The sequence below is a fragment of the Rattus norvegicus genome, chromosome 3 (genome assembly GCF_021556685.1).
Source record: "Rattus norvegicus strain SHRSP/BbbUtx chromosome 3, alternate assembly SHRSP_T2T, whole genome shotgun sequence".
Classification (NCBI taxonomy): Eukaryota; Metazoa; Chordata; class Mammalia; order Rodentia; family Muridae; genus Rattus; species Rattus norvegicus.
This window is the reverse complement of record NC_141536.1, coordinates 74362351-74375075: the sequence shown is the minus strand read 5'-3', so window position 1 is coordinate 74375075 and position 12725 is coordinate 74362351. Positions and strand designations below refer to the sequence as shown.

The following is a 12725-nucleotide window of genomic DNA, read 5'->3' as shown; positions in this document are numbered from 1 at the left end:
CATGTTAGATGTGACTACTTAATGTCCTCACTGAAAACATAGAGGTCCTTAGTGTTAAATCATATATTTGTTATGCATTGGTTTAGAAAATGCAGATATTTTCTTGGTTTGTTCAATTGCTTTATGACATTTTGATTGTGATTTTAATTGAAAATATGAAATAAACTATTCCAATCATAATCTAATAAGCAAAACAGATATTTTATATGTCAATTTCAAGCATTATCTTTTTTTGGTTCTTATTTTTTTCCGGAGCTGGGGACCGAACCCAGGGCCTTGCGCTTCCTAGGTAAGCGCTCTACCACTGAGCTAAATCCCCAGCCCCTTCAAACATTATCTTGATTATTCAATTTATATCCAATATCCAATTGTGGACTCTGTTAAGAATATGCCAGGAGAAAATAAATACAAATTATAGACACAAAATAACACTGAGTGGTCTCTGCTTATTTTCGTTTATAATAGTTTAAAGATTAGAATGTCATAATATTCTCCTAACAATTACTGCTTTAGCTCATTTTTTATATTAAAAATAAACCTTTTTCACCAATATATTTTGATCATTCTTTCTCCTGCCCTAACTTCTTCAAGATCCTCTTCACCTTCCCACTTACGCAACATCCCTATCATATTCTTTCATTAGTAAGGCATCCTAAAATTAATGAATAAGAAAATAATATTATAAAAGCAAAACAGAATAGGACAAATCAAATAAGCAAAAAGATAAAAAGAGCCAACGAAAATGCTCAAGAAACTCATATAGACACAGATACACACACACACACACACACACACACACACACACACACACACACACACAGGCACATGTTTGAATAACCATCAATCCTATAAATAGAACCTCCAAAACACCTTTCAGTTCATTTGCGTTGGACACATACTGCTGGGACAGCATCCTGTACTTAAGTATGGGTTATCTACTAATGAAACTCCACTGGAGAAAACTAATTTTTCCTTTGCGAATCTTTACCTATTGGAGATAAGTCTGGGTAAAGGTAAGTTGCCTGTAGTCCAGGAAAATCCCCCCTTTTCTGTGCTTATGCAAGCAACTGCCTTTAAGTTCAGTGGTCAATAAAAAGACAGGCATATAGTAGAAAGACAAGTGCTAATAATACTAAGACCCTGAAGATTACAAGGAGAAGAAAATGAGTAGATAATGTGATCATAATACATTATACAAAAACATAAAATTATAAACTAAGTAAAATGTAAAAATATTCTTAGAGAAAATTGGCAATCCTATTAACATATACCACATATATTTATATATAACCTACTTCTTTAATGAATAGCCTTTCCACAGTGTTTCATAAATGATGTGTATTTCCCTTACAGATTAATTGGTATATAATTTCTGACAAAAGCAGCCTGTACTAATTTATCATAGAAAATTGAATTTCTTGCAATGTCAAATAGTTTACCATCTTTCAAACTAATGATATAAGAATATATTAACAAATAAAATATGCTCATAGAGAATAAATAACATAATTTTGATGCACATATCACATGTGGCTTCAGTTCTAGAACCCTGTCTAGAACTGAAGGACAGCAAAGGAATAAAGAAAAGACAGAACTGCATGTACATCCAGCAAAGCTAAGGCCAGGTGGGATGTGAACTCTGATGAAGCTGAACGTACTAACACCACAACCTCGACCCTCAGAGCGTTTATTATATACAGTGCAAGGTGAAGGTGACTTAGCTAATCTCTGTAGGAGTTCTCTGTAGATGAACAGTCTTAGACTGTACTTTTGTGGGAAAGCTTTGCCAGAATACCACAGATAGTATGCCTTAGAGTACTCTGTATGGTCATATCTATGTCAAAAAATACACATGCCTTCAAGATTTCACTAAATCATGGCTTGTTTTGCTCTCTACAAACATAGATGTAAGAAAGTTAAAAAATGCATAGAACTGTATCTTGGTAATTCGTGTGGGAGGGGGCATTTTACAAATCTTAGAAGACTAAAAGTTCATCTCATAGGTTCAGGATGTCTCAGGGAAACTTCTTTAAATTTCTGATGCAGTAAGGGAGGAGTTTATGTTTTATTCAACAACCATGATGAACTGAGCACTTGAGAAGGAGAGATGACATCCTCCACCCTTACTGCCAGAGCTGCCCTCCAATTTCCCTCAAATGTGAAAGGAATGGATGGAAACAAGCAGAGAATCTTTGTCAAGACTGACCAGAAAATATGATATCCTCAAATTTTTCACAGAAGTGATAGATACTTGGTGAAGTACAGCAGGTATATTATAAATTTTCGGAAATGAACTTTAATTTGTGATATAATGGTTTAATAATTGGGCATTGTGGGCAGTGAGGTGTACTAAATAAAATCAGGGTCTATTTGCACCATAACTATTTGTTTTTGAGAAAGAAACATAAACTTAAGTACTTAGATTCTTTCCTTAATAATGATCCTGTGATCAATGGTATAAGTTAATAGATAATACATGAGGAAATGTAAGAAGGATCCTTCACATCAGATAACTGATCGGCTGCCCATGGAGCTGAGATAACTGCATTTAATGATTGGATTGAAGCTTTGAACTTGTGTGATAAATGTGTGGCACAGGGGTGTGATGAACTGAAGTGCCCTCCTGTCTCACAGATGTGCTGATAGTAAATTCAAAGTATTCTATTTCCATAAATGCACCTAACATGTTACAGGGGATGCCACTAATAGAGATTGTGAAAAGTCCCACAATGAAGGCTTCTGGTTTAACTATTTCCACTTAATTTCTCATAAGCATTAGGTTTAACCTCAGAGCTGATCAGGAAATCTAAATAGTTAAAGTTATGAACTGCTTCAGTGCTGGTACTTGTGGCTTCATCTTGCTCTTAAAATGAAATGCCTCACCAAGACATCAAAGACAGCTTCAGAAATACATTAAGAGAAATGTGAAAAATACGTTCCCTTACACTTCAGCACTAGTAAGGGAAGTAAATTTATACATTTAAGGAAATTAAAAAGCACTATTGAGAAGAAACCAAAATGATAAGGAATGTGAAGAGAACAGCTTTCCTAGAGAGTCATAGAAAATAATTTGCTTAGCCACAAACACACACAGGAAATGCATCATTTACTGAATGATAACCCTCTCAGATAAGAATTAAGATGTATTCACAGAATTAAAGATATGGGACAATTTGATATGGGATTTCTTCATTCTTAATAACAGTATTCTGTTAGCATACATTTTAAATTAACATTTTCTAATGATAACCTTTCTCATTCCTCTGATGATTTTGTATGATAAATGTACTATATAGACAGCAAAGGCACTCTACTATATGGGGATAAATTGGTTCTATAACTTTGAATGGAAAGGAAATAGGACATGACATGAGTGGTAGAACCAGGGAGACACACTCCCCCCTGTTCACTTCTCAGGAAATGGCTTGATGGCTGGAGTTTCTGCTGTGATGAACCTCTGAACCAGATCAGAAATAGAGAATCCTAAAGTGCAGGACTCTTAGAGGAAAGAAAGTCCTGAAGTATATGAGAATTATGCAGAAAATAAATTGATCCCTACATGACAGTATGGATTTGATATCAAAGACTGTTATAAGTGGGAAAGTATTAATCCATAGTATGGTCATTCATGGGGAGGTGACAATAGAATAAAATGGTTATTACAAGATAGTCTGTTAGTTAGCTCATTTGGTCCTCTTTTGATGAATCTTGTGAGTAATCTTCAAGCTTCAAATTGTAGTTTAATTTTATGGGTGAAACCGTAATGTTTAATTTTAAATATTTTGATTAAAATATTTACTACATGTAAAATCTACCACTTATGGTACCTTAAATATATCTTATAGAATATATGTCATGCATCTATAAATGAACATTTCATTTTCATTTTATTTTCTCTCTTAAACTTATAAAATTCTTCATCTTTACTGTCCTATAATTAGTTTTATTTATACTCATGTGATAGTAATCTGTAATAGTCTTATTTGCATATCTTAACTCTTCTGATTGTTGGCCTTTTTTCATCTTTCAGTATTTTAGAAAACATTAAGTTCTATTGTAAAAGTTTCTCATCTAAATTTTAGAATATAATTTTGGGTGTGGATCCTATTTGAAAACATGCTTAGGGGATCCAATTATTGTCATATGTGTTCTAAATGTCCACATGAATGATGTGGTGTCACAGTAATTGAATACATTTTAAAATTTGATTATAAAAAGACTTTTTCTTTTGATGGATTAATATTTCATTACACTTTGGATATATAGGCACTGATTAAATAAATGCTGATATGAATAGTCACATGTTCTTTTTGATACAATATGCTTACAAATATTATTGATTGGTCTGCATGAGGCAGCAGGAGCTTGTAATCTCAGTACTTGGAGGTGAAGCTTAAGATCAGTAGTTCAATATCATGAGAAGTTACATGATGACTTAGTTTCCAGGCTGTGCTATATCTGACCTTGTGAGTTCTTCTAAAATATAGAACAATCATTTGATATTCTTTGCCCAAACTCTTTGAGGTTTCATGGATGACTCAATTGCACATGGCTATTACATGCCAAATTGTGGAATACCTATAAAATTATATTTAGCTCATTTTTAGAAAATTTCACATTTGTCCACAATTTATGTTAACATATTTACTCCTTCCCTTAGAAGCACCCATAGAGAAAATAGATATTTAGAAACGTCTCTAACAGTTTTATGTAGTCCTATTTTGAATAGCACATACAAAAATGTATAGAAGTTTCTCAGATATCATTCCCTCAGTTTCATTGCATATAGTTACACTGTTTGCCATGTATGCATATGAAAACACAGTGAAGTATACAGGTACACAATTGCCTCAACACAGAAAATTTTACTTGTTTAGACTGAATTTCAACTATTATCCTTGTATATGTTGTGTAACTCAATTCAGCTTACTCATTACTTTAAACCAGTTAACTTCTAAATGATAATGTCATAAACTTTATGATCATAAATATGAATACATAGTACCTTCCATTCTGGATGCCGTAACTTACATTTTAGAAACACTTTAATAAAGAAATGATCACATCATTATTTAAGAACTACTGAGCATCTTTAATAGAACATAAAAGTTAATTACATACATATACATAATTTATAGTAAGCATATTCACTTCTCTTCATATATTAGAAGCACTCACTAAAAATTTGGTATTTAAAAATCTTAACAGAAATGCCTGTGGTTGGATATGGGAGCAAATGCACTGTGGTATGGATTATTGAGATTGTTAGAATCTATTGAGAATTGAAGACATCTTTTCCTACTACAATCAATGAAATTAAACATTGTGTGTATAAATAAAATCACTTATGAACTTTTGCTATACAAATACAAGAGTTGAAACTATTATTATCCTCTAAGCCTTGTGTCATTTCATTAGGCTTCTTATTTTTAATACATAATTTCTCTTCATTTAGTGTTTGATTATTTGGGGGAGGGGATTGTGACATGGTTTCACTATGTACTCTTGCCGGTCCTAGAACTTGCTCTGTAGACCAGGCTCATCTCAAACTCTTAGAGATCTATGTGCCTCTTCCTCCTTAAGTGCTAGGAGTAAAGGCATGTGCCACCACCATGAAACTGTTATCATTATTTTTATGTGATTTTTACAAAAGAGCTTCCCATTAAATCACCTTTTAAAAAACTGGTTATTTTATTTATTTACATTTTAAATTTTGTCCCCCTTCCTGGTTTTCCTTCGGCAAACCCCTCATTTAATTCCCCCTCTCCTTTTGCCTCTATGAGGATGATCTCCAGCCCACATTCCTGCCTCACCATTCTAGCATTCCTTTACACTGGGATATCAAGTCTCCACAGGTCCAAGGGCTTCCCCTCTCATTGATGTTAAATAAGGAAATCCCCTGCTACAAATATAGCTAGAGTCATGGGTCCTGCCCTGTGTACACTTTGGTTGGTGGTTTAGTCTCTGGGAGTTCTGGGAGGTCAGGTTAGTTGATACTATTGTTCTTCCTATGGGTTGCAATCTGCCTCAGTTCCTTCAATCCTTCTCCTAATTCTTCCACTGAGGTTCCGGGGCTATGGGTTAGCTGTATCTGCATCTGTTCTGATTAGGTGCTGGCAGAGCCTCTCAGGGGATAATGAAATCAGAGTTCTGTCTGCAAGCACTTCTTGGATGGAACAGAGACTGAAGGAAAAGTTATCCAGAGACTCTACCACCTAGGGATCCCATTTGTAGACACCAAACCACAACACTATTGCTGCAATCAACATTTGTAGTCGAAGCCTAAGGCTTACAGATTTTTAGGTTTATAACATAACCTGATCTATTGTATAAAAATGGCAAGGAATTGTATCTGAATATAAATATCAGAAGTTCAGAGCAGTTTCTCCTTTTATTTCCAGGTATCATCATTGGAAGAAATGCCATGTTTCATTATGATGTTTTCAAGCATGTATACATAGCATGCCTTGTCTTTTTCTTATTCATTGCACATCTCTGTCTTTTTGCTTTGTCTCCGAATGATAACATGTAAATCAACCTCTTTGTCAATTGTTTTTGATCACTGTCTGATTTAGTTGCTCATAGAATATGTTTATACTGTTCTTTCCTTGGCTTTAGTTTGTGGATGGATACAGGGTTCATACTCACCATCCTCTATTAGTAGTACTTATGCAATGTCTATGGAACAGCTGTCTATAGGTAAGGCAGCTGAGTTTTCAAACTAATAAATTGCTCTTAATAAGGAAATTTTCTATGAATGACATTTTAACATTTTCATTTGACCTTCTACAAAACACTTAGAGATGAGCATATAAGGTATTTATGAACATCCTTTATGGTAACTTAATATAAATTTAAATCATGACATATAGAATAATATTTTCTTAAACAAGTTAACACTGTATAAGTGAATGCCAATTAATTGAGTCTTAAGAATCTAAATTATACTGAATAAGTTATTTCTCTTCAGATATGTGTTGCCAGAAATTTCCATATGTGACTGGTCTATCATCTTCTGAATAAGCATTAACTCTCTTCACTTCATGAATATACTCCATTCAAACACAGACAACATAAAAGGTTGCCTTAATGTTTATAGAAAGTAGACTAGATAGACAACGATGAAATAAAATTGTCACTAAGGGAAGAAACCTTCATACTTTTCTGATTCTAGGAAGACCTGTCAGTATGGAGGCCTCTGTCTCTTAAATTCCTGAATTGTTTTAATTGTTTCCTGTGCCTTAATTATTTATTGTAACTTTTACAGAAAAAGTAACTACCACCCTGCCTCTTACATTGACAATAAGGCTGAGTCTTGAGCAGCAGTCATTTACTTTTTCAGTAATCTCACTCCGATCCCATGACAACAGCATAATCTTCATAAACTTTTGATCATGTTTTTAAATGATGAGTTAAGAGGGAAATGTTTACCTCTTTTAACATATGTATAACTTGATTTGTGATAGTCACCAGCACCACAGCTATTTCATTATGACAAAGAATAAATTAATTTATCTGAAGTTCCAATCTATGTTGTACTTTTAAAGAAATTTAAAATATGAACATAATGTTAAGAGCACCTTATAGCAAATTGCCTTTTATTTCCTATTGGCTGATTAGGCAATGCTTCAATCAGTCACAGCAGGATCCACACTGCTGCATCATCTCATTTGAATGTATGATACAATTAACAAGTTATAGTATTTTGTTCACATGTACAGTATAGTTTTAAGTTATCTTTTAATATTTCATATCAAAAACTCAGCAAATGACAAAAATGGCAACTTCAAAGGTAAACTATTTCTATTATCTAATGCAAGTTAGAGGATATACTTTTAGATTTTTTTATTCTTAATATAAAATGTAATTAACTTTTAGTAATCAATAATTTTATATCTTAATCCTACTTATCTCAAAACTATATCTTTAATTTTTTAATATTCTGCTTGCATGATAATAAAATCAATCAATAATTGTTGATTGAAATATCACAAACTTATATGACATTTTATCATTATTACAGATTTACATGAACATATTTTGCTTCCAGCTTTCTTTTGAGATTCATGGAAAACCATAGCATTGTCAATGAGTTCATACTCCTGGGCCTTTCTCAGAATCCCAGAATTGAGAAGATATTATTTGCTGTATTTCTGTTGGTGTACTTAGCAACAGTTGGAGGCAACATTGTTATTATAGCAACCATCATCTACAGCCCTGCATTGCTTGGTTCTCCCATGTACTTCTTCTTGATATTCCTGTCCTTACTGGATACTTGCACTTCGACTGTTGTCACACCCAAGCTTATTTTAGATTTCTTCTATGAGAGGAAGTCCATCTCCTTCAAAGGCTGCATGACACAACTGTTTGCTTTTCACTTTTTCACTGGTGTGGAGGTCATTGTCCTGGCAGCCATGGCCTATGACCGCTATGTGGCCATTTGCAAACCCCTTCACTACTCGGCCATCATGACCTGGAGACTCTGTGGTGTTTTGGTGGGGGTAGCCTGGGCAGGGGGATTCTTACATTCTATTACACAAATTATCTTTACATTGCAGCTACCGTTCTGTGGACCCAATGTTATTGATAATTATATTTGTGACTTATTTCCATTACTCAAGCTTGCGTGTACTGATACACACATTTTTGTCATTTTAGTCTTTGCAAATAGTGGTTCTATCTGCATCATTATCTTCTCCTTGCTGCTTGTCTCCTATGGTGTCATCTTGTTCTCTCTGAGAGCACACAGTACTGAAGGACGACTTAAAGCTCTCTCCACCTGTGGATCCCACATTACAGTTGTTGTCTTGTTCTTTGTCCCATGCATATTAATATATGCACGAACTACATCGCCATTCCCATACGAGAAATATGTGGTTATATTTGTCAATGTCTTGACACCACTGCTCAATCCTATGGTTTACACATTCAGGAATAAGGAAATCAAGAATGCCATCAGGAAAATGTGCAGAAGATCTAAAGTGGTTTCTGACAATTAGTAAAATATTAAACTTACAGTGCTAATGAGATTGGCCAGTGGATAAGAGCAGTTGCTGATTATGATACGAGTTGGGGTGCTCAGAAACCATGTTAGAAGCAAGCCATATCACTCCACATTTAACCCAATTATTGTGAAATTGAGACCAAACTGCTAATCTATCCGAACAACAACAAATTCAAGAATTAGTGAAGACTTTGGCACAAAGGAATGAGATTTGTTGTCATAGATAGTCATAATAAGTTTTGGCTCTAACTTCATTTGTATAGGAAAAATACTGTCTACCCCTCATATACAAACATGTATATATTATGTCTCGCACCAAATAATAGATATGTAAACATATATAGACACGCATAAAAACTTATACTTAGAAAACCAATATTGAACAAAATATCAATATTGATTTGTACAGGTATGGCATTTATTAAGTCATTCTGAAGATGAAACATCAGTTTTTATATTGTACAATAATTTTGATTTGAGAAAACTGTTTTTCTCTATTCAAGCTTTTACACTGATTTTGCTATTCAATACTTTTACGCGATAATTAAAGCCAGTTTAATTTTAAACTTCCCTGAAGCCAAAAGAATCTTACATTTGGAACTTGTAGAATTCTTCACATTCTCACTATTTTCATTTAAAAAGTTTCCTGACAAAATAAAGTACATTTGAAATTATGAGAAGAAGAGAGAAATATTTCTAAGAGAAAATGGGTACGTGAGATCCTTAAAATGCAGAGAGAGAAGCAAAAACAAAATCTCACCTCTAGATGTCATTGAATCATCTAATTCAATGTCCTCTGTTACCCATGGCATCCCCTGTTCAAAAACAAAGAAAGGGGTATTTGGCCATTATTTTTCATCAATACCCTGTATAAACAAGTGATATCTTGAGCATATGTTTCCTATCATTTCAGAGGGAAAATAATCCAGAGGCAACAGTTTTTAACCTAAAGACCTAGGGTAAAACCAAGTGCCACTGTTTTCAATAAATAAATTTAAAAATAGGAATAAGATGACTCTTAATGATATTCTGTTCTTCTAATAGATCAGGGGCCTTATTCAGGTATCATCTAAGAAGCTTCCTCCTTCAGCATATGGGAGCATACAGAGTCCCCCCCCCCGCACCCCCCCATACATATGGTAGGGTGGTGGGTGGTTGGGAGAGAAAGAGAGAGAGAGAGAGAGAGAGAGAGAGAGAGAGTCCTTGAAACACATAGCATTAAATGAGATATGAGAGTTCTTGGAACACAAAACTCTAAATGGGATGATCCTTTCAAATCCTTATTAGTTCTCAGGAAATCCTGAAGAAGAGGAGGAGGAAAGAGTGTAGAAGCAGAGAAGATGGGAGACAACAAGAAAACAAGGCCCTTTAAAAACGAGTAACACTCATATGAATTCATGGAAAGCAAAGAAGCAAACACAGGGCCTGCATCAGGTCATGTTTACATTTATTATGAGTTCCAGTTTAGTGCTTTTATGGGATTGGTGAGTGTATTAACAAATGATCTCTGAATCTTGAACCCTCTCCTGGACTCTTTTTCTTCTGTTGATTTGCCCAGTCCAAACTTTGAAGTGATGGTTTTAAATCTACTTTATTATGCTTCTTAAGATTAAGTGAATGAACGAATGAATGGATGGATGGATGGAAGGATGGATGGATGGATGGATGGATGGATGGATAGATGAAAACCAATCCTCTATGGGCAAAGCTAATATCATTTATCTCTTGTGGGGAGGAAGAATGAATCCACAATGGAGTGACCGTGTGTATATCAACAGCTTCTTTGCAGGTCTCTCATGTTCAGCAGTAGCTGATGAATGCATAAAGAACTCTAGAGTTTTTGTGTGCCTGTGCATTTACTTGTTTGCAGTTTGATTTTTTTCTTTGTTTGTTTTGCTTATTTGTGTAGTGGTTTATTTTCTTTTCTTGGTTGGGCATATCTTATCGTTTTTTGGTTGTTTGTTTAGGCTTTTTTTCTTTTGGTTTTGTTTTGTTTTGTTTTTTGAGAAAGAACACAAAGTTGGTTGAGTAGGGAGAGGGGGTGGATTTTAGATTCGAGGCTGGAAAGAATATGATTACAATTTAAAATTTGTTTTAAATAATAAAAAATATAGGAGAAAAATAAAATTATTTTTCTAAGATTAATTTATTTCAATATTTCATGATTTTAATATTATCAACTTTGTATGCCCACCTTCAAGTACTTAGCATTCAAATATTTATCAAGAGAGAAAATTGAAAGTTATTCATTTTATATCTCTTGATGTTGTGGTAAAAATAGAAAAGTGGTGGAACTGGTTTCCATGCTTACCCTGGCTCTTGTACTTAAATGCTAGTTCTGGCTCTGGCTGGCCACTTGAACTAGCACTAATTTATCTCGGATTAGTATCTCTCCCGGTGGCTCTCTGCTACCTGTGAACTCGATGGTTCCAGCCACCAGTTAAAATCAAGACTCAACAAACTGTAACCCAACAATCAGATTTACATGTTAAATTCTCAATCTACAGTACATCTACAGAATAAATTCACTGCCAGTTAATAAAGAGAGAAAATGTCCACCTAGACAAGATAAAATCGACCTAGACCATCTGGCATCTCCTCTGTCGCCAACCAGTAGCTGGAACAAGAGAGTTTGTGGCTAGCAGAGAGCCAGAGGGAGAGAGACTAATCTGACATAAATTAGTGCTAGTTCAAATGGCCTGCCAGAGTCAGAAGTAACATTTAAGCATAATTGCCAGAGTGGAAACCAGTTCTGCTACTTTTATATTTTTACCGCACATCTTGACAGTTAAAGTCCATTTCATTTCAGACTGTTGATTGTAGTTTTGCAGGAAATTAACTTTATATAATATACTTTTCCTTTCATAACTAACAGCGCCGCAGGTTAATTGAGTTCTATGGTCAAAAATACTAAATAATGGGTGATTTTGCCAAAGATTCCTAGCATGCAGAATCTTTGTTAGTCTGTATTGATTTTATCATTGGAAAATGTTTGAAGAATTAAAATTTGAGTAAAAAAGCAAAATTGGAACAGTGCAAATAAATCATATGAGATCAGATGTGAAACAACAATTTGTATATGCCACGGTGTCCATTTAGTAGTTTTGTTTCTCATTTGATGTATTTTTGCATTAATATTCATAAGTGAAATTGGTATGAAGGTTTTCTCTTTATTAAGTCTTTGTGTGGTTTAGGTATCAGGGTGACTCTGGCCTCATAGAACGATTTGGGTAGTGTTCCTTCTGTTTCTATTTTGTAGAATTGTTTAAGGAGTATTGATATTAGCTCTAGTAGAAGTCTGCACTAAAACCGCTTGACCCTTGACTCTTTTTTGGTTCAGAGACTTCTTTTTTCTTTTCAGAATAAGTTTATTTTGTTTTTTTAATTTATTTATTTTACAAGTGTATGTGTAGAAGTACATAGTACATACCACGTTTCCAGGTGTCCAACAGACGGTGGAAGTTAGAAGAGGTTGTGAAGTGTCCTGCTTTCACTCTCTGCCGTATCTTTTGAAATGGAGTCTCTCATGAAATCTGTAGTAAGACTGAGAGGAGCAAACCCAAAAGAGCACCCCACTATCTCTGTCCACTTCAGCCCAGGAGGGGTGGAGGTGGGATGGGGGAGTAGAGTCACATGACCATGCTAGATCTTCACTGGATGCTAAGGATTTGACCTCAGGTCTTCATTCTGTTTAGGAAGCACTCCTACTTACTGAATCAAT

General features: G+C 34.5%; 1 protein-coding gene across 1 annotated transcript; it reads left to right on the top strand.

Moving 5' to 3' along the window:
* The first annotated feature begins 8066 nt into the window (after positions 1 to 8066).
* On the top strand, positions 8067 to 8999 carry Or4c115 (olfactory receptor family 4 subfamily C member 115). Its single transcript, NM_001001062.1, has one exon. It carries the CDS (start codon positions 8067 to 8069, stop codon positions 8997 to 8999), a length of 933 nt encoding a protein of 310 aa, NP_001001062.1.
* The last annotated feature ends 3726 nt before the right edge of the window (positions 9000 to 12725 follow it).